The 23,043-nt window shown below is 34.8% G+C and overlaps 3 protein-coding genes and 1 non-coding gene across 8 annotated transcripts; 2 read left to right on the forward strand and 2 right to left on the reverse strand.

The window, feature by feature from the left end:
* Positions 1-1,832: 1,832 nt before the first annotated feature.
* Positions 1,833-1,906, reverse strand: TRNAT-AGU (transfer RNA threonine (anticodon AGU)). Its single transcript has one exon. It is a non-coding gene; the product is annotated as a tRNA-Thr (tRNA).
* Positions 1,907-5,979: 4,073 nt separating this feature from the next.
* LOC132034082 (pentatricopeptide repeat-containing protein At3g22150, chloroplastic) lies at positions 5,980-14,522 on the forward strand. 5 transcript variants are annotated; one of them, XM_059424311.1, is made up of 5 exons: positions 5,980-8,807; positions 8,929-9,057; positions 11,053-11,145; positions 13,263-13,355; positions 13,568-14,522. In XM_059424311.1, exon 1 carries the CDS (start codon positions 6,081-6,083, stop codon positions 8,688-8,690), a length of 2,610 nt encoding a protein of 869 aa, XP_059280294.1. In that variant the 5' UTR covers positions 5,980-6,080; the 3' UTR covers positions 8,691-8,807; positions 8,929-9,057; positions 11,053-11,145; positions 13,263-13,355; positions 13,568-14,522. The 5 variants fall into 5 exon arrangements, with proteins under 5 accessions (XP_059280294.1, XP_059280293.1, XP_059280292.1 ...); XM_059424310.1 differs by having other exon boundaries at positions 11,066-11,145; XM_059424309.1 differs by lacking the exon at positions 11,053-11,145 and having other exon boundaries at positions 13,568-14,082; positions 14,172-14,521.
* Positions 14,523-15,541: 1,019 nt separating this feature from the next.
* LOC132034084 (pentatricopeptide repeat-containing protein At1g31430-like) lies at positions 15,542-18,054 on the forward strand. The gene has a single exon (XM_059424313.1). The coding sequence runs from the start codon at positions 15,591-15,593 to the stop codon at positions 17,433-17,435; it is 1,845 nt and encodes a 614-aa protein (XP_059280296.1). The 5' UTR covers positions 15,542-15,590; the 3' UTR covers positions 17,436-18,054.
* A 1,120-nt stretch (positions 18,055-19,174) lies between these two features.
* LOC132034085 (LRR receptor-like serine/threonine-protein kinase GSO1) lies at positions 19,175-22,740 on the reverse strand. Its single transcript, XM_059424314.1, has 2 exons — positions 20,180-22,740; positions 19,175-19,503 (listed from the first exon to the last, which is right to left on the reverse strand). Exons 1-2 carry the CDS (start codon positions 22,650-22,652, stop codon positions 19,193-19,195), a joined length of 2,784 nt encoding a protein of 927 aa, XP_059280297.1. The 5' UTR covers positions 22,653-22,740; the 3' UTR covers positions 19,175-19,192.
* Between the last annotated feature and the right edge of the window lie 303 nt (positions 22,741-23,043).

Below are 23,043 nucleotides of genomic sequence, written 5' to 3' on the forward strand. Positions count from 1 at the left end.
ATCCACTGATACATCTTCTTTCAAGCTTAACTATCATAATTCTCATAGTTATTTTAGCATTATCGTTTTTCTAAATTTTACATTCTTTAAGTTCCTAGATGCAACTGGAGTTAATTCCCTATAAGATCACGTTTTGACAATTGCCTCATAATATAATTTTTATTTCTTTTAGGACTAGAATATTACTCAACTATTCCTATTTTTCTCAAAAAATACTAAACATTACAAAACCCTCCTTCTGGCTTGCGCATTACGTCACATTTCTTTTTTTTAATAATAAACTTATAAAATAATTTCAAAACCTCCCTCCAAATTTGCCTTTATAATGCTTAGTTCCCTTTACACTAGCTTCCCTTGTTTTGATTCTTTTGTAATCAAACTAATTTTAAATAGTAAAAATTATTTATGTTGTTAATATACCCTTTTGTGACCTTATTTATAATGTTTAAACTTTTGACAATAATAGTCTCTCATTGATCATTAGATTTTTCCTAATTTATAACTATCTAATTTTATAGTTTTTTTTTTTTTCCGAAAATTTTAGTCTCGAACGCTAAAACATGAAATTCGACAACTGCGATATGAAAATTGATTCAAAAAGCTTGGACTGCATATTGCTTCATTAATTATTTTTAAAGTCTCACGCTGTATATACAGTTTCTAACCCTTTTTCGTAGATATAATTATGCTCCTTCTACCAAAAAATTTGTATAAAATTTATTGCAGTTATACAACTATAAGAATTTAAAAAATGGATTATTCCTCTCACCCTCTAAATACTAAACGCGTGATGTGTTCCATTTAGCCCAAATATTGTTATTAATAACATGATTATAAGAACAAAGAGAAATATACCGTAACACTAGAATTTAGGATTTCTTATAGTGATATTATATTAACACTAAAATTTAGGATTTCTTATTTAGATATAAGATAGTCTTAAATTTTTAGCCTAACTATTAATATAACAATCCTAACAATTTCGGGGGAGAGAATTTACTAAACGTTGTTCACATAATTAAGTTATAAAAGGGTAAATTTGAAATATATAGATTTTTAATTATTTAAACAAGTTTGGTTACAAAAATTGAAATAAGGGATGTTAGTGTAAATATCTCAAACCACAAGGGAACTAAGTGTTGCCAAGACAAATTTGGAGGGAGGTCTTTGAAATTATTCCATAAATTTATTATTAAAAAATAAAATTTTAATGTGACACGTCATGCCAACTAAAAGAGAAGGAGGGTTTTGTAATGTTTAGTATTTTTTGAGGAAAATGGAGATAGCTGAGTGATATTTTAGTCTTAAAAAAATAAAAGTTATATTAAGAGGCAATTGTCAAAACGTGGATGACCTTTTAGGGAATTAACTCATGCAGCTCTTGGTTTATAAATGTAGTTATTTTAAAATCATATATCTGTATTTCATCTATGTTTTTCATGCATGCATACTAACAATAGAAATTGTGTTTATCCTTGAAATGGTCATTCTAGTTTGAATCATTTTTTAGACAAATTCGCTTTTAGTCTATCGTTTTGACTTGAATTTATTTTATGTGTAACAATCTAGCGTGCATATAATTTAATCTTGATAAAATGTTTTTTATGATTTTCCTTAAACCTTAATAAATCTAAGAAGACCTTTTGGCATAAATCTAAGAAGACCTTTTGGCACAAAAGCAAAGAAACCATCGACCATGTCACCACCATAATCGCCTCATTGTTTTGTTTGGAAAAGTTCCACGCAGTAACTTTGAATTGTCTGAGATATTGTGTGATTGAGAATATTGAAGAAGAACGCAAAAATTTATCCAAAAAATGAGAAATTATCAATGCTCTCGTTGAGAGTCGAACTCAAGACCTCCCGCTTACTAAACGGGTGCTCTAACCAACTGAGCTACGAGAGCTGCTATGTGCATTTATTGAATATTAAATATATACTATAATATAAGATTTTACTAAATTCAAAAGATTGTTAGAAAACAAAACAAAAAAAAGTTATTAGAAATATTCAACAAAGATAAGTGAGAAATCTAAAGATGACTCCAGCTATTTTTTTTATCTACCATGTATGGGTCATATCTCGTAATGCAAGTTTAAATAATAGAAAAATCCTGAATATTGATTTATTATATCTTGTATTTGTTTTCTTCACGTGAATAGATACACTGGAATGTACATGATTTTAGAAGTACTTTTATCATCCTTCATCATAAAAGTACTGTTTATTATCCTTTCAAAATTAAGCTCAAAACTAAAGTACTAGTAGCATTTTTATTTCGAATCTTGAAATGGCTAGTGCCTAGGTGAATTTTTAGAAGTTCTTAATTAGTTCAAAAAGATTTGTGTTATACTATGTTACGAAACTTATTTCGATCAACTATAATTATTTATTTAGTAAGCGTTTGGACATAAATTTCATGATATTTTTAAAAAGTACTATATGAAGTTAAAGTAGAAAATAATAATTGAAAATTAAAATTATGTTTGAAAATGTGTTTCATGTGAAAAAAATATAGAAATGGGATTTTTTTTTTTTTTGTTACATGTTCTTCCATGGAGTACTAATATCTCATATATGAACACAATGATAGAGTGTCAAGAAATGGTTTAAAGACCATGTTCGTGAAATTTATAAACACAGTTGGGGTGTTAATTAACCTAAAGGTGATCACTATGAACTCCTAATATCAATCGTGGGTCTTACAAGATGTCTTCGGAATATCTTCATTCTTTATTTCGAGTTGATGATATATATCTTGACCTCAAATCTATCTTTCTGAAATTAGAGTAAAAATTTGACTATAATGTAAACCAATTAGTTTGTTTTAAAAACAAAAAAAAAAAAAAAACAACAGCAATTATATGTCCAAATTAGTTTAAAATGGATGGAATAATTTTTTCGTAAGCGTTTGGATATAATTGAGTAATATTTGATAAAACAATAATTTTTGAAGTTGAAGTTTTATTGAGTAGAAAAATATTTTCACTGAAAAACTCATCTTCATAAACTAATCAAAAAACCATTCTAATGTATAACCAAACATTGTTTTGAAAAAAGAAGAGGAAAAAATCATTTCTAAACAGGCCCCTACGTCAAGAAAGATACTTTGCGTGATTTATCATTCGAAGACAAAAGATAGTAGGCCTTTGAACATTAATTAAGTGATAAGGGGGAAAAAATTAGTATTGAAGTTACGTTGAAAAAGATTATTTAGAATTAGGGAAAAGGTGCAAATATGCCACTCAACTATGCGATTTAGAGCAGATATATCCCTCGTTAAAAAAGTGATGTGTGTATATACCCATGCCGTTACACAAATGGTGCATATATACCCCTGCTGTTACACAAATGATGCAAAGATATCTTTTTATTTGTGGTATTTTTAAAAAAATATTTAGCTTATGTTTTAGTAGACTAATTTTTCTAAAGTCACGTGGTAATTTCTTTTCCTAGTGGCCGGGTCTGGTTCATTTAAAAAATAGGTAGACTTATTTCTTTTAAGGCCACAGAGATTTTTTTTTTTAACAAAATAGACTCCACCTACCAGGAAAAAAAATTACCACATGGCTTTAAAAAAAAAAAAATCTACTAAAAAAAAGGGCAAAAAAAGTATAAGTACATACTAAGAGAATATATTAACAAAACGTGATGATACTTGTCAGTTCACAAATTATATCAATGGATTTTTTACAAAACCTATACAAATCAGGTAAATTAAAAAGAAGCAAATAAAATACACTAATAATGTAAGGAAACTGCTTCCCTTATTTTATCCACTTTTCTCTCCCCATTTAGAATTAAAAGATATAGTTCCCTGATTTTCTCCAACTTTTGCTCCCTTATTTTATCCAATTTTCTCTCTCCATTCAAAATAAAGAGATATTATTTCTTAATTTTCTCCAACTTTTGCTCGAAAAGTCCATTCTAATTGGTAATTCTTTCATTCAAAATCAATTTCTCGGTATGAATCAGATTCCAACAAAGTTTGTTATAATTTTTGTAATTGATATTAATCAGATTTCATATAACGTTCATACACCAGAAAATAAATATGTATAAATTTTTGTATGCAGTATTTATAACTATGTAAATTCGTTATAATTTTTATGCATGAAATATGTATAAAAGTTGTATGTATATTTTGATTATGATAAAGCACATATAAATTGTATAAAATCTGATCAAAGTATGTCTGATTATGAGAAAGTATACATGTATAATAAGTTTTCTCATTGATACAAACCATATTCCATACACATCAGTTTTCAACATTTTAAGACTAATTTATATCGAATTTATTCGCATTTCATACACACTGGCCGCATATATCTCAAAAATGATATATACCATATTCCATACACATTTCATACAAATATTAGTTTTCAACAGTTTTTAAAACTACAGTATATATAAGTTATACAAATTTCATATACACAATGATCAAACATATCTCAAAACGATTCAAACCAATTTTTATATACAATTAATACACAGGTCAGTAATGAAAATCTTTCTGTTATTAATGTATAAATAATTTATACACATTTCATACTAACAATTACAACACATATCTCATACACACATTTCAACTTTTTTACATGCTGCATTAAAGATTTTTTTTTTCATTTTTTTTTCATTAAACATATCATCACTCCCAGTATCCGCTGCTTAAATTCATAAGATTTTCTATTCATTATTTCCCACAAGCTAAAGCTGAAGCTTAATTAAAGTCCAACAATGTAGGATCCAAAAACAGTGTTAATATACAAAAATGACGATGAGTAGTAACAATGGTGAAAGATTGGTTTGAAAATCGTGAGTTGAAAATACAGAGAATTGCTATCAGGCAAAAAACGTTAAAATTGGGGGAGAGTTGTTCGTCGATGAAGTTGAAATCATATCATATTAGGAGAGAAGATGAATTTTAGGTCTGAAAATGGTGTCTATGCTGGAGAGAGAGAGAGAGAGAGAGAGAGAGAGAGAGAGAGAGAAATGTTTTTGAAAAGTAGAAGAATTTAATTGATAACTATCCTAAAATTAAGCCCACATTTAAAAATCAGAGTCTCTTCCTAAAAAAAAGCCCAAAATCGTGGGTATCCACTAAGCCTAAATCTGGTATACTTTGTAATTATGTTGGTATGTTTTATAAATAAGGAAAAATATCTTTATGTTTTGTAATATAGAGGCTTAAGTAGTATAATTATGTCATTTTCCCTTAAAATGGGTAGACTTTTTTTTTTTTTAAAAGCCATGTGATATTTTTTAATTAACAAACAGGCTAAATGATTTTTAAAAACATTTTGTTATATTTGCATCATTTGTGTAACGGCAGGGGAATATATGCACCACTTTTTTAACGAGAGATATATCTGCTCTAAATCGCAAAATTGAAGAATATATTTGCACCTTTGCCCTTGAGGAATTAAAATGTGTGTTGAACCTGCATTTCACTTGAAATGATATTCAAGTTTTTTGAGAGAAAAATCTTTTCTACTTGAAAAACTGGTTGATTTTTTTTTTTTTTAATGCAAGCTTGGAGTGAAAAATTGACATAATGTATAATCAAATAAAATACTAAATTTTTTTGTTTGACAAAAAAAGCAAAATTAATACTCTTTCCGTCTCAATTTAAGTGTCTTATTTTTATTTTTCGTCCAAAAAAATGCCTCTTTTATATTTGATAAGTTGATAATTCAAACATTCTATATAACAAATTTATAACCACAAAATTCAAATTATATTTTAATACATTTAACACATCTTTAATTGGCTTAATTCCAGATTCAAAAATCTCTTCTTTTCTTAAAACTCTAACTAAAAATATTTTAAGACACTTAAATCGGGCGTATTACGGAGTAAATAATTATGTGCCTCAAAAGAACATTTCACATTTATTTTAAGACTTCAACCAAACAACATTTTTTAAATTTTTTTTTTTTTTTTTTAAGAAATTAGTAAAATTTCAACTGAAACTTAGAAGCAGTTGAAAATTTATAACTACCATTTTATCCTCGAAGACCTTTATGAGCTTTGATATTTTTGTTGGGTGAAGTGAAGTGATAGTTTTAGAGGTCCAAATGCGTTTAACAATGTCTTCTTCAGCTCTTCCTCTTCCTTTCTCACAATCTCCATCATCATCATCTTTAACCTTAACTCATCTCCCAAATTACTCTTCTCTCCTCAACAACACACTCACAAACCAACAACAATGCAATTCCATCGATTCAAAACCTCGCACAATTCGCTATCGTTTAAGTGAATTATGTAGACAAGGCAAACCCCATCTTGCACGCCAACTGTTCGATGAAATTCCTCAACCAACAACTGTACTTTGGAACACGATAATTATTGGTTTTGTATGTAATAACATGCCCCATGATGCTATTTTGTTTTATTCAAGGTTGAAACATGTGGGTTGTTCATTGATATGTGATCAGTATACTTATTCTTCTGTCTTGAAAGCTTGCGCCGAGACGAAAAGGATACTTGTTGGTAAAGCTGTGCATTGTCATATTTTGAGGTCTGGTATTTATCCTAGTATGATTGTGAGTAATTCTTTATTGAATATGTATTCCACTTGTCTCGCCTCGGAAAATAGTTACAACAACAACAACATACCTAGTGTAATGCAACAACTGGGGTCTGGGGAGGGTAGAGTGTACACAGACCTTACCTCTACCTTGAGAAGCTCGGAAAATGGTTCGGGCTGTGATTTAGTTGAAAGTGTGTTTAGAACGATGAGGAAAAGAAATGTCGTTGCTTGGAATACTATTTCTTCTTGGTATGTGAAAAGGAAGAGGTTTTCGGAAGCAGTTAGGTGTTTTGTTATGATGATGAGTTTAGGGATTAAGCCGACTGTTGTTAGCTTTGTTAATGTTTTTCCTGCTGTATCAGAAATAGGGGATATTAGAGTTGCAGATGTTTTTTATGGGTTGCTTGTGAAATTGGGTAGTGAATATGTAAATGATTTGTTTGTTGTTAGTGCTGCGATTGTTATGTATGCTGAGCTTGGTTGCGTTGATTTGGCGAGGAGAGTATTTGAGAATACTTGTGAAAGAAATACAGAGATATGGAACTCTATGATTAGCGGGTACATTCAGAACAATTTTCCTTTTGAAGCAGTTGATCTCTTTCTTGAAGCTATAGAAGCAGAGGATTCTGTTACTATTGATGATGTGACATTTGTATCTGCTCTTATGGCAACCTCACAGTTGCAGCATTTAGAGTTTGCTCAACAGCTACATGCACGTCTGATAAAGAAATGCATGGATTCACATGTTATTTTGCTAAATGCTATGATTGCCACATATTCTAGGTGTAACCGTGTTGGTGATTCATTTAAAGTTTTTAATGGAATGAAGGAAAGAGATATAGTATCATGGAACACCATGGTGTCTGCTTTGGTACAGAACGAACTTGATGATGAGGCTTTGATGCTTGTATATGAGATGCAAAAGCTTGGGGTTGCAATTGATGATATAACAATTACCATCCTGCTTTCGGCAGCATCAAATCTCAGGGACAGGGAAATTGGTAAACAGACCCATGCTTATCTTTTGAGGCACAATATTCAATTTGAAGGGATGGAGAGTTACCTGATAGACATGTATGCCAAATCTAGTATGATTAGAGAAGCACAAGCAATATTTCAGTCAAACTTCACAAACAATAAGGATCAAGCCACATGGAACGCTATGATTGCTGGAAACACTCAAAATGGATTAATTGAGCAATCCTTTGTTGTCTTCAAGGAGATGATTGAGAAGAATGTGAAACCAAATGCTGTGACCTTAGCATCAATTCTCCCATCATGCAGTCAGTCAGGAAGTACAGCAATAGGCAAGCAGCTACATTGTTTTGCAATTCGCAATTTGTTTGAGAACAATGTTTATGTTGTGTCGGCTTTGGTAGACATGTATTCTAAATCAGGAATCATTGATTATGCTGAAAATGTTTTTCTAAAATCCCCTGAGAAAAACTCTGTGACATACACAAATATGATTTTGGGATACGGCCAGCATGGGATGGGTAAGAAAGCTCTAACGTTATTCTACTCTCTGCGGCAGAATGGTTTAGAACCAGATGCTGTTACCTTTGTAGCAATCTTGTCTGCTTGCAGCTACACCGGATTGGTTGATGAAGGCCTTCAAATATTTGAGCTGATGGGTGAAGAATTCGGGATTCAGCCGTCAGCAGAGCACTATGCTTGTGTGGTTGACATGTTAGGAAGAGTTGGACGGTTGGATGAAGCTCATAATTTTGCTAAACAGTTGGGTGAAGAGGGTAATGTCTTGGGGATATGGGGATCACTCCTTGCAGCCTGCAGAGTGCATAGAAATTTTGAATTGGGGAAAACTGTTTCCAGTAAGCTGCTTGAATTAGAGGGTAGTGACAGAGTTTCTGGTTATCATGTTCTGCTTTCAAATATATATGCAGAGGAGGGGAACTGGCAGTCTGTAGATAACGTCAGAAGAGGAATGCGCAAAATGGGGTTGTCAAAGGAGGTTGGGTGTAGTTGGATTGATACTTCTGGATATCCAAACTGTTTTGTGTCTAGAGATAAGAAGCATCCTCAGTGCTGCATGATATATGATATGTTGGGATATTTAACCATCAATATGAAGGATGTTGGCTATAAGCCTAAACTTGAATTAATGGAAGAGTGGTTTTATGGGCTAGAAGAATAACAAGTTATTAGTTCTCCCACTATGTACCTATGTATTCATGACATTTTTGGACAGGATTTTGCTAGAGTTGACATGATCTTAATTTATCAGTGACCAGCTTAGCCTTTGAGATTCGAGGTAATAAAGTAGTGTTTTTGCTTTTTAGTTTAGTCTTCTGAATGATGCTTTTTACTTCATTGTGAACATACTCGACTAGGAAAATTCAGTTAGTGAAATGTATATATGTTGCTTTATAAAGACAGATCAGTCAAGAGATTCCATTTACCTTTTTGGTGGAAAACAAGGAGTCCCAGATAGCAAAGAAAGGGGCCTATCCAAGATAAACGTCTATCAAACTATCTGATTGACTGAAGCACATTTGAATAAGGTGACAAAGTTCTTTCCTTTGCATTAATTATGCTTGTTCTATGGTTCTGTTTTTTTTTTTTTTTTTTTTTTTTTTTTTTGAACTGGTTGTTTTACGGTTCTGTTTTAAACTATTGTATTGAGGATATCTTTTGATACAGAATTCCCTCAATAGTGGATGAAAGGATCAAAGAGAGTTGTAATAACACTTGCTTATGTTGGTTCAAATAACTATAAGTATTGTCTGCTAATGTTGGTTCAGAAAACGATAAGTATTGTCTGCTAATGTTGGTTCAGGTAATTATAGTATGTGAATAGCAATGGAGTTTGCATAAATGTAGTTTTTCATTTGTGAAAATGGTTCTGAAGCTAGAATACACTCTATAGATAAGATAATCTCTGAAAAATTCTTTATTTGATTGTCGGCTTAAATTATTGGACATTGGCAAGCAAAAGCTTCTACATAATCTAATTCTAGTAATTAGTAAGGGATTTTGTTGGCTAAATATGCTTATAGACTTGTGTCAACCAATTAATTTTTGAGTCCATAATATCTTTACTTGCCTTATTAGGCTCCACATGGTTGCTTGCAAGCTGCTTGTGGCAACTCAAAGCAGGGGCGGACCCACGTACATCCTACCGAGTGCTTGAGCACCCATTAACCCCGATGTAAATTATATATATCTGTATAGAAACTGAGTGAAAATGATATATATTAAACCAACAGCACCCATTGAATAAAATGCCCAGTGGGTGCTTCGGTCGGGAGGTTGGCTTGAAGGCCGTAATTTTGGGGAGTGTGAGGGTTCGATTCTCAAGTCACACAATTGTTTTATAACTCACAAAAAATCTTTAGCTGACATTTCCTTTTTTCCCAATATAGAGTCTTCCCTATTCTTCCTTTTTAGAACTTTCTTTGTTTACTTATACACTTAATTTTTAATTTCCTTTTACACGTATGTAATTTCTTGTGACAAAGAGAAAGATTTCATATTTTTCTTGAGAAACTTTGACAATTTGGCTAAGAAATCCTTCAGAGGTTAATCATTTTTCCCAAAAAGTGAAATTTTTTTTTTTTTTTTTTTTTTAAATGATAGTAATATTTGTCATACCTTTCTTATTAACTTTTTAAATAATCAAGATTAACTGGTTGTGCACTTGTAATATGTGATATGTACTAACTTTATACTAAAAGAAGTGAGCACCCACGAGTTGGAAATCCTGGATCCGCCACCGACTCAAAGTTAGTTACTCCCTTCGTCCCAATTTAAGTATCTTAGTTTGACTAGGCACGGAGTTTAAGAAATAAAGAGAGACTTTTGAATCTTGTGGTCCTAAATTAAAGATGTGTATAATGTACTAAAATGTCCTTTGAATCTTGTGGTTATAAACTTGTCATGTAGGATGTTTGAATTGTCAACTTACTAAATATAGAAAGAGGCACTCTTTTTGGGACATACCAAAAAGGAAAGTAAGACACTTAAATTGGGATGGAGGGAGTGTAATTTTTCAGTTAGCAGAAGGGATAAATGGCTCAAGGGCATCACCTTGTGAAGTTTTAGGGTAACTATTTTTATTAATAATGGGAAAAGCTTTTTTGTATACCAAAAGGTAGACACATAATATGATTCCTACAAACGACACCCAATCTTCTATACAAACTGGAATTTCATGGATGCACCAAAAAGAAACTAAGCATGAAAGGCTATTCCTCAAGTACACATAGTTATTCCGTATCCCTTCAAAAGCTCTACATGAGTGCTAATGGCGCAACGTCTTACGCTCTTCGACTTCTCCTCCTAGATATCCAACTAGAGAGTGCCTCTTATATTCCCGGCAATGCTTCTGTTGAAGTCTTCTCTTTCTGCAAAAGATAGTTCTAGAGCTCAGTTCTACAGCAATGTGATTAACTAAAGCAACTGCATAAGTTTGTTCTGTAGACGTTGATCTTATTTGGTCATTGACGAGTTGAGCAAGGTTTTCTTACTGACTTCATTTATGCTGCATCTCTGATTAGATTTGTTGTCTAGGGTGCTCTTGAATTCGTAGGATTACAGTATAGAACTCCAACTTGCAGATTGATCAACTATTCTTTTGATGAGCTTTGCAGGTTAGTATTGTTGTTGATACATTCGGAAATGTGTTCTAAGGGTGTTCTGTGCTTAAGCCTTTCACTATATGATGATTTGTTGCGGTTTCAGTGTACCGTATCGAGTCTTATCTTGCACATAAGAAGATGGTTGGTCGATCTTGCTACTACACTTTAGTGGTGTTGTGCGAGTGTTGGTTTATGGATGATATGTTTGATATTGCCAAGTATAGTGACACTGACGATTCATTACCAGGAAAAAATTCATTTTCTTATTAGATGTTCAGAAATGAACGAAATGACAAGATCACCCTCTCACTAGGCAATAAATGACCGAAGAAGAGCCGAGATTAAAATGATAGCTATAATTCAGAGTAAATTTATTGTGAGGCTGTTTGTCGAGAAATTCAGTTATTTTATGATGAAAACTTTGAAGAAGAAATTATAGATAAAAGAATGGGAAAATACATAATTTGCCGCAGTTGTCCCAAAAGATCACGCGCCTAAACTTTGCGAGCGATCCTTACCCTCTAGACTTGTTCAGAGTGGAACTTATACCCCCTCGCTACAAGAATCCCAGATTTATGTTGGATGTCATTATGCGTGCGCTTGATTCGTGTATCGCACCACTTAATCTGTCTCTCTCTTATTTTCCTTTCTTCTTCTTCCTTCTTCTTCTGTTCCTTATTTCTCCACCACAAATTTTACCATAAGAAAACTTTGCCATGGCTATATGAATAGAATATAATATTTTCGACCAAGACATTTCTTTTTGAGGAAAAAAGACACTTGAGGCTGGCTAGCAGTAGGCGAGGGTGGAGGAGGTGGACGAGGACGAGAGAGGTGGAGATAGTGAAAGCAATGGTGGAGGTTCAAGTATGTTTGGTGAGAAGAAAGAAAAAAAAAAAGGCTAGTAGTAGGTGGTGGGGCGGAGGAGGAGGAGGGCGGAGGTGGAGGTGGTGGCATCAATGGTGGAGGTTCAAGTTGGTTCGGTGAAAAGAAAGAAAGAGAAAGAAAAAAGAAAAAGAAAGAAAACAGCTAGTAGGTGTTAGGAATGGAAGTGGTGGGGTCGAAGGAAGAGGAGGACGGGGAGGTGGAGGTACTGGCAACAATGATGAAGGTTCTGATGGATTTGGTGAAGACAAAGAACAAAAAATAAAAGGGCAGCCCGGTGCAAAAAGCTTCCCGCGTTAGCAGGGTTCGGGGAAGGACCGCAACCTAAGGGGTATGATGTAGACAACCTACCCTAATGCAAGCATTAGTGGTTGGCTCGAACCCGTGAAGGTCACGCGGAGACAACTTTACTGTTGCTCCAAGGCTCCCCTTCATGAAGACTAAGAGTGAGAAAGAGAAAAAAAGAAAGAAAAGGGAAGAGTTAAAGAAAATAAAAAAGAAACGAGATTTCCAATGTTAGTGTAATTAGTAGTATAATGTTCAATAAGGAAATGACACCTGGACAGTTTTATGCGTTTTAGCATTGTTTTTCCCTCTTGCCCGGGGAGACTTGGCGCAAGAGTAAAGTTCCCTCTGTGTGACAAGAAAGTCATGAGTTCAAGCCGCGGAAGTAGCTTTTCTCTTGCAGAAATGAAAGGTAAGGTTGAGTACATCAGACCCAATGTGGTTTGACACTTCCCTACGTGTGCTTAGTGCTCTAGACTGCCTATTTTTACGCTTCCAAGAAAGTGATTGCTCTTTCTTTGCCACATCGTCACTCAGGGAGATATAGGGATCGGCCGTAAATTTAGGAGTGAGTGACTTTTCGGGACAACTTTTAGGGGAAAATTGAAATCTTGGCACTTTCTTATTCACAGCAAATTGAAATATTACCTAGAGGCGATGTCTTCTCAAGAGCTGAGACCAGAGATTGTAGAAGTTGTTCCTATAAAGGACACACTGTCAACGATATATTTGCTCTGTACCTGCTGACGGAGGAGTAGCTGTTGGTATTACTGGGACAGAGAAGATGCCACACAAACCTTTCCTCAATATTCTATTATGTCATTAATGATTTGTTGCATAGCATTTTGAGTCCTACTATTGGATCATTTACCTCCTGTTTGCTGTGGTGTCCAATTAGGTTTATTCTTATTCTTCAAGTCTATGAATATTCTTTTTCTGATCAAGTATTACATATTTAGGTTGCAAAAGAATATCACATGTGGTTTTGGAAGATGGCAATTTCATTTCTTATAGCGGGCTGTTGCTCAATCTATGACAACGCGGCTCACCAGGTTAGTGTTTTCGTGTTGGTAGGATATCTACTTTGATAATTTAATGTTTTACTCTTGTTTCTTCTTTTTTCTTTGTTTTTTTTTTTTTGGGGGGGGGGGAGGGTATTGGGTGTGATGAGAAAGAGGATACTGTAAGCTAATGTGAGCTTATTTCTGTCTGTTACTGCTGGGTGATACAGTAATAGTTTTCATTTTCACGCTTTGTATCCCAGTTTTGGTAATTGAATCGGAGCTCGGGGAGGATGAATCCTACGGCTGCAGCAGAGGCTCGCTACCGCTGGTGAAGAGCACTATTGGAGGCTGTTTCGGAGAAGAAAGCTGGTTCATAACGTTTTTGATAGAAGCAAATCTGCCGATGTATTTTTGCAGAGGAACAAGAAAATATCTGCTGGTGTATTTGTAGAAGCAACAGCCTTCTGATTCTTCTTAAGTTGCTTGAGTACCACCTGCTCAGTCTAATCTGTCACCTTTGATCTTCACCCTTGCAATCTTATTCTTGTTGTCCAATACAACAACCTTTATTAACAAGAAACCACCAGATATTCCAGAAGTTCACCTTTCAGAGTAATCAAAGCCTATCCTTGAGATTGCTTTTGCTCTAAGGATAGTGTGTTGCGAGAAATTGCATCTGGCAGAGATCTGAAGAAGTTCCTCGCGGTCACTGCTGATCTATGGGTCCTCTCAGTTGTAGGCAACCGCTGCAACTTCTTGACACCGTCCTACATATGTCAGTGCAATTCTTTCTGTTTTCCTGTGTTCCATTTGTATTTGCTATCTGTTCTTAATGGATACGCTTTTTCATGGTCTTCCACACAGTGAACCCAGATTTGTGCTTCAAGTCATACAGTTCCTGCTTTTTATAAGTGTGAAGATAAAGTGGATCCATTAGCCAAGAAAGCTGTGTGAGAAATAAAGAAACAATATGGTGACTGTCGGTATAATGCAGAGCAATAATACCCTCATAAGCCAAGCTCTATTTTTGCCATTTCATTCGATGGAACTTCTCAGTCTATTACATTTCTTACGTTTTTGTCTTCCTCCTAAATTTTTGTGCACTTTGTTCTGCTGGTGATGTGCCATATCTGCTAAAATATTGCTAACACTTCTAAATTTTAAGCAATAAGTTCCAATCACATACTATTTGTTTTTTCAATGTGCTTTGTCATTTGTGGCAACGGAGCAAATATTGGCCACCCACAGAAATAGCTATATCAGTTAACGTTAGCACTACAATTTAAGAACATTATATGAAAGCATCAGTTGTCTTTTACAAGTTAAACTAAAATGTGAAAGATTAGCATCCGCCAATAGTAACAAACTTCTACTAAAATTCAAGAATTAGACAGATCAATTTGAAAATCATATAATGTACAAAATCATCGTTTCACGGAAATGTGCCAAAATATTAACTGGTTCAAGAGTAAAAAAGAAGAAGAAGCTATTATACTTATGGTACATGAACTAATTTACAAGTACATTTGGAGTATGTATAAATCTTTTTGCCAATCTCATTCCCAAGATTCAATTCCTTTCACACTGTTGGCAAATTCAACCATTTCCCTAGCTTGAATCTCGTTCAATTCATAAACATGTGGAATCCCATATATATATATATATCCCCAAACTAACATCATTTGATACTTTTTCTTGATCTACAAGATACATGTAGGTGACAGTAGTTTACAAGGTTACTCCAGGGTAAAAGGCGATCAATCAATCAAAAACCAATTATCTTTTTCTTTTTCGTATCATAAACTAATTCGTGTGTGGACAACATCATCTATCATAGCATTGTTTCTATTTACTCCCTCCATTTCAAAATAAGTAGTGTTTTTAGCTTGAATACACCCCTTAAGAAAACTATTCATCCCTAGAAAATAAGATGTATTTTAATAATTTACCCTTAATAAATATCTTGAAAAAAAAATATAGCTCTTTAGTGTAGTTTCTTAGTTATATGAAACTTCTTTTATTTAAATAACGGTAAAATTGAAAGAAAAAAATTAATGCTTTCTTAATTATATTACATCACTTATTTTAAAACAAAATGAATAAGTAAAAATATTTTACACCACTTATTTTAAAATGGAGAGAGAAATATTTTACACCACTTATTTTAAAATGGAGAGAGTATCTATTTAAGGGAGTTATTATTGCTCAATCTTTTGTAATTACTTTCAACTCCTTTCTATTAAAATTGCCTTCAACTCATATGATATATTTTCTACTTCCATAATGTCTTCACTAAGGTCAATTTCTAGTCGCTGCATTAATAAACTTGACATTAAAACATGCATTGAGCTTCTAAAAACATGCAAATCAATTACACATCTCAAACAAATCCACGCCCAAGTAATTATCCTCAATTTCCACAAACACATTGGCATTTTACACAAACTATTAGCCTTTACCACTCATAATAATACATTCCGAGTAGACTTAAATTACGCCAAGAAAATCTTCAATTGTTGCCAAAACCCAACATTGTTTATGTATAATGTAATGATTAAAGGGTATGTAAAAACAGGTCAATTTAAACAACCCCTTTTCTTGTTTAATGAATTAAGAATAAATAGCTTATGTCCTGATAATTTTACATATCCATTTGTTTTTAAAGCAATTGGTGAGTTAAAAATGGTTAAGGAAGGTGAAAAGATTCATGGGTATGTGTTGAAATCTGGTGTTTGGTTTGATAATTATGTTGGTAATTCTGTTATGGATATGTATGGTTTGTTTGGTTGTGTTGACAGTTTGAACAAAGTGTTTGATGAAATGCCTCAAAGAGATTCGGTTGCGTGGAATATAATGATTTGTGGGTTTGTGAGGTGTGGTAGGTTTGAGAATGCTGTTGGTGTTTACAAGAAGATGAGAGAGGAAAGTGGTGTTAAGGCTGATGAAGCGACGGTTGTGAGTACTTTGTCAGCTTGTACTGCATTGAAAAAATTGGAACTTGGTAAAGAAATTCATCGATACGTTGTTGAAGAGATTGGGGTTAGTGTTATTATTGGGAATGCATTAGTGGATATGTATTGTAAGTGTGGATGTTTGATGGTGGCTAGGCAGATTTTTGATGAGATGCCGATGAAAAATGTGATATGTTGGACTAGTATGGTGTCGGGGTATGTAAATAGCGGTCAATTGGATGAAGCTAGGGAACTTTTCGAGAGGAGTCCAATAAGGGATTTAGTTCTTTGGACAAGTATGATTAATGGGTATGTGCAGTTTAATCGTGTTGATGATGCAATGGACCTGTTTCGTTCGATGCAAATGCAAAGGATTAAACCTGATAAATACACATTGGTCGCTCTTCTCACTGGTTGTGCTCAGGTAGGAGCTTTGCAACAAGGGGAATGGATTCATGATTACATGAAGGAAAATAGAATAGTTGTTACTGCTGTTGTTGGTACTGCCCTTATAGAGATGTATGCAAAGTGCGGTTGCATTGAAAAATCGATGGAAATATTTGATGCATTAGAAGAGAAAGATACTGCATCATGGACTTCAATTATTTGTGCGTTAGCCATGAGCGGGAATACTTGGAAGGCACTGGAACTGTTCTCAGAAATGGAACAAGCTGGAATTTTCCCTGATGATATCACTTTTATTGGAGTGTTAAGTGCATGTAGCCATGGGGGCTTGGTAGAGGAAGGCCGGAGATATTTCCACGCAATGAGTAGGATTTATGGGATTCAGCCAAAGTTAGAACATTATGGCTGTCTAATAGACCTACTGGGTCGTGCTGGGCTCCTAAGTGAAGCTGAAGTAATGATATCTCAGATACCCAATAAAGACAATGAGATTATAGTTCCAATTTATGGGGCTTTGCTCAGTGCCTGCAGAATTTACGGCAATGTTGATGTCGGTGAACGTGTGGCAAAACTGCTTATGGAGATTGAATCTTATGATTCCAGCACTCATACACTTCTGGCAAACACCTATGCATCTGCGGGCAGATGGGAAGATGTATCAAAGGTCAGAGGAACTATGAGAAATTTAGGTGTTAAGAAGTCACCTGGATGCAGTTCAATTTATATCAATGGAAATGTGCACGAGTTCATTGTTGGACGTCAATCAACTTGAAATGAAGTATGCTATTTGTTGGATAGCATCTCTTAGCTAATGTCCAAGGTCATAGAAGTATCTGACAGTATAAAGATTCAGGTGATTTATGACTTGACTTTCTTTCTCATTAACAATCAAGTCATAAAAAATGAAGCCTGTCCTTTCTAGCAACCTGGTCTGGTTGTGGACATTACATAAAGAGTCGGACGGGTGGTTGAAGTAGATGTTTTTTCTCAGCAGTTGGGTGAGAAGGGTGATGTCTTGGGGTTATCTGGACCGATCAGTGCTGCCTACTGAGTTCATAGATATTTTGAAGCGGAGAAAGTAGTTGCCAGTAAGCTGTATGAAATAGGGGAGGAGGCCAGGGTATGCGGAGGAAAGAAATTGGCTGTCCGCCTTAGGTGTTAGAAGGGGAATGTGGAGTTAGCAGTACTTGGATTGACATATTTGGCTGTTCCGACTATTTCGTTCCTAATGAGAAGAAGCATCCATGTGCTGCTAATAGGCTGGGAAACTAGCGAGTAATATGAAGGATGCCAGTTGTAAGTCTTAAACTCTAATGAATAGAGGAGTGGACTTATGTGGTAGCCGAATGAAAGCTTTTCGTCCCTGGACTATGTACCTTTGTATTCACGAGTCTGTTGAAGGGTACCTTTGTATTCACGAGTCTGTTGAAGGGTACATTTGTATTTAATGTGGATATTCTGTAACGTAAGAGTTCAATAGAAGGTGGATTAACAGATAAAAGGGAGTTGCAGACTTGGAACTTTGCTTTGTTTTATAGTACAGGGTTTTTCTCTTGTCCCAATGGGAGAATGGACTACCTGTCAAGGTTTAAATGTTATTACATCATGGTAAAGGATGTTCTATAACAGAATATACTGCTGTTGCCTAAATTTCTTGAAACTTACATTCATTCAATAAGGGTTCCAGTCTATGATATTTTCATTCTTCATTTTCCAGAAGCTATCTACATTTTCTGTTGATATACAAATCTCCAACAACATTGAAAAGACTCCTAGCAAATGTTGGACCAATGTGAGATTACCAACAAGTCCAAGGCATAATTTCAGCTAGCTGGTACCGTTTATATGTCTACAAGCAGCTTAAAGTAGACAAATAACTTACTCAGACCATAGACGGAGGGAGTTACGGTTTATGATTGGAGACTTGTGGGTATTCATAGTAGATTGTGTCTCCTTCGTTAAGTTGATATGTTACGGACTTATGATGCTTATGATATTGTTTGAGTTTAATTTAGGGTGTATTTGGTATGAACCGAAATATTTTTTGGAAAATGCTTTTTTAGTATTCTCATGTTAGATCGGTCAAAATGTTTTCGAAAGCAGTTTTTCTAGACTTTCTTGGTGGGATAAGAAAAACAAGTTCCATAAGTGGCATTCTTGATTGTCTCTCCGCACCGCTGAACACCCCACTTCGCTCAACCCCTTGCCCCTCCACACCCGATCTAGTTTTTTCATATATGTTATGGAATAGTACCTTATTCTTTTTTTATAGGGGAGCATATACCCTGTCCCCCTCTGTGATATATGTGGGAGATAGCAGGTACTCTGTGAAATTAGTTGAGATGCAGGCAAGCTGGCCCGGATAACACAGTTATCAAAATATTAGATAAACATACTCAACCCAATTGGGTAGTATAGTTAATATTCTTATGATTTAACACTATTAAATATCTTTCTTAAGAGGTGTGCAAAATATTAAAAGACAAATAATAAGAACATGAGGTAAAAACTATAATACAATATGTGTGATTAGATACCAAACTGTTGGCCCAAAGATAGCAATGTCTCTAGTAATTCTTTGGCATCAGGTCTTTCACTTGGAGAGACACTTACGCATTGCAGAGCAATTTCAAGCAGTAAAAGCATTTGTTGATGAACTTGAACAGAATTTCCGCTCACTCTGCTGTCAAGAACTTCACCCAAATCTTCATGCTGGATAATCCACTTAGCCAACTCTGTTCCTTCACTAATGGCTGGTTTCCCAGTTAGCAGCTCAAGCATTATTACCCCAAAGCTATACATATTACCAGCCTCAGTCACTCTCATCACATATGCATATTCTGCAAATACAAACATTAATCATCTATGTAGACATGAATTTGTGTTATTTCTTGTGTAGTTCTGATTAAAAACAGAGAAAATAAATAGTAGCTCTTTAGTGAAGCTGGTATCCTACCCAAAGGAGAAAGAGATCCAATAAATTGGTGTGGTAAATCCGAAAGGTGTAAGGTTCAATCACATCAAACATTTTCCTTCCCGTTCCTTCTATCCTGATCTTACCACTTAAAAGAACATGAACTATATGGAGTAACATGGTCAGTGAAGATTCATATAGCCGGCCCCAACTTATTTGGGATTGAGGCATTGTTGTTGTCATTGTATAAGAACATGAACTATAAATGAAGTCCCTAAAGTAACAAAGACTAAGAAAATAAAAGTTGGTTCAGGATGGTTTGTGGAAAAAATGGTGTCTTTGTGTTGTGGTTATCGTCCTACCCAAGTAGATATAATTTTTGGTTTCCTATTCTCAAGATACGATGAACCTTAGTTTCATGATGAACAATCAGACATGTAAATGAACCTTAGTTTCATGATGAACAATCAGACATGTAAGTGATTGTTATGTTGATAGATATAAGATTTCATGACAAGACAGGAATTAAAGAACATTCAATAATTACTTATGTAACATTTGAATCACATCATTATTGCCAAAACAACGAATGATCAGTTTACCTGGAGGAACATATCCAACTGCTATGGCAAATTGTGAAGAACTAAATGCCCTCCCAAGCTCAATATCTCCAATTAAGGGCTGGTCCAAATGTTCCATAAAGATGCTGCTTGTTGAAACACGGAAGAGTACGATCGGATCGCTGAAGAGAGAGCCTCCATGTAAGATATCCAAACCTCTACAAATGCCAACTGCTATGGCAAAGCGACTTTTCCAGTCTAAAACATTGTCATCACTTCTTCCGTGAAGGAGGTCAAAGAGTGTTCCATGTTGAGGGTATTCATAAAAGATATATGTAGTATCAGATTCAACAACATAAGCAAGGGGGGCCATAGTGTAGTTGCTAAGGTGACCTATACTTACAAGCCCTTGCTCGAACCTTTCCAAGCTATGCAAGATGGATGACTTGTTCCTCCTTGTAATCTTCTTGATGCAATAGTACACACCGCAAGGCATCATAACCTTGTAGTATGTGTACAACTCGTTGCTTTGCATAATGTTAACTGGCCTACAAATTGCAGCCATGGCCTTGGACTGTTTAATTCGAGACTTGTGGAGCCTATCATCAGTTAACCAACAAAACTCAGTTCGATACAAGTGCTTCAAAACAAAGTACTGAATACAAATGCTTGCCATGATACCAAAACAAACGCTGCATACAACTGCAACAACTACAGATTTTCTTCCCTTTTTTGCAGCTTGTGGTGGAGCAACCGGGGAAGGAAAGATCAGATCCCTATTTCCTCTTGCATCAACACTGACAAAGCTTCCAAACGATGGAAAAACTCCAGAGAGTTGATTGTTCGAAAGCACCAAAATAGTCAAGCCTCCCATTCTAGTCAGGAAATCGGGAATCTCACCTGAGAACCTGTTGTAAGAGAGATCCAAAACTTCCAATGAAGTTAATCTAGAAAGAGTAGCTGGTATAGGCCCTTGAAAATGATTGTGACTCAGATTCAAAGCGATCTGTAAACTCAACGGCATCTCGGGAATAGGCCCACCAAGTTGGTTCCCTCCAAGTTGGAGTTCTAACAGCTGATATAAATTTTTAATGTCGATCGGAATTCCACCACTTAGTTTATTCCCCTGCAAGTTCAAGTTTGTAAGATTTATCAAACTTGATAACGAACTCGGTATGGAACCAGTCAATGAATTCCCACTGATATTGAGCTTCTGCAATCTGTTCAACTGTGAAATGTTACTTGGGATTTCTCCAACTAGGTTATTGAACTGAAGACTCAGTACCTGAAGATTAGAAATATCAGCCAACTGTACAGGAATAGGACCACTCAGCTTATTTTGAGCTAAGTTCAAAAGGGCCAATTTTTGACACTTTCCCAATTCAGCAGGAATTGGTCCACTTAGGTTGTTGTTATCCAGCTCCAAGTAGGTCAAACTTTGAAGGCTTCCAAAGGAAGCAGATGGAAATGATCCACTCAAAGCATTTTGCCCCAATCTCAACCTGATCAAATTTACCGACATGCTCGCAGGAACAGGTCCCTCCAAATTATTGGAAGTAAGATCAACAAACTGCAAGTTCAGTGGGGATAACAGGTCCTGAGGAATTGTACCATTTAAATCGTTAAAACTTAGGTCCAAATTCCTCAGGTTGTTGGTTAAACCAATTGGTATACTTCCAACAAAACCATTCAGATTCGCAGCAAAACGCGTCAGTGTTTTGATATTCATAAGGGATTGGGGGATTGTGCCACTCAATTTATTGGATGACAAGATCAAGACTTGCAATTTGGAAAGTTCTCCTAATCTATCAGGAATTACACCAGATAGACCATTAAGAGAAAGATCAATCAAAGTTAAGTTCCCAAAGTTCGCAATTTGAATAGGGAATTCACCTTCAAAAAAATTAGCAGAAAGTTGAAGTTCCTCCAAAAGATTAAATTTTCCAAGACTGGTAGGAACTGAACCATTAAACACGTTATACCCGAGGTTCAAACTCTTAAGTGAATTCAATCCACTCAACTGCAAGTCAACTTTCCCAAACAAGTTATTCTGAGAAAAGTCCAAAGACTCCAACTTTCCAAAACCAGTGAAACTAGGCAAAATACCATGCAATTTATTCCCACTAAAGTTCAACAATTTCAACCCACTAATCCCCCCACAACTAGTAATGAACTCATTTGGGATAGAACTTAAATGGTTTTGGGAAACATCAAGAGACTCCAAAGTACTAATTTGACAAATAACAGGCAAGAACTCAGAGCTAGAAATAGAAAAAGATGGAAAGGACACTTTGGTTATAGAAGAATTATCAGAATTGCAAGAAATACCTCTCCAAGAACATGGGGTTGAAGTTTTATCAATACCATTCCATGCAAAAGAACTATGAGTATTATTCTGAAGCATATCATAGACTCTTCTCATGGTATTAATTTGATTTGTGGGCAATTGGGAAAAGACCAGTTGAAAAGAAAAAAACAAGAATATAAAACTATGGGGAGCATACCTTAAGTTCATTTTGGCTTGATAATTAGAAAGATGAAAACTCGAAGAAAATGAGAAAAGGGTATCAAGAAAATGAATTTACGTACAAGATTGCATACTCTTTTGAGTTCAGGTGAAATAAAGGAAGGAAAAAAAAAAAAAAAAAAGAAAGGAAGAAGTGTTGTGTTTCATATGGAAGAAGTCGTTCGGCTAAGCTTTAAGAAGTGTTTCTAAAGGTATTTTTTCACAGAGTTTCTCAAAAAGTATTTTTGGGGAAATTCTATTTTTTTAGCTTCTGAAAAGTAGTTTCCGTTATTTCTAAAAAAACTTATTTTTTCCTAAAAACTTGACAAAACACATCACTTTCTTAAAATAAATATTTTGGCCTCCCGAGAGCATGATCAAACTGGCTATAGAATTGTGA

Source organism: Lycium ferocissimum, chromosome 10, assembly GCF_029784015.1.
Source record: "Lycium ferocissimum isolate CSIRO_LF1 chromosome 10, AGI_CSIRO_Lferr_CH_V1, whole genome shotgun sequence".
Taxonomy (NCBI): Eukaryota; Viridiplantae; Streptophyta; class Magnoliopsida; order Solanales; family Solanaceae; genus Lycium; species Lycium ferocissimum.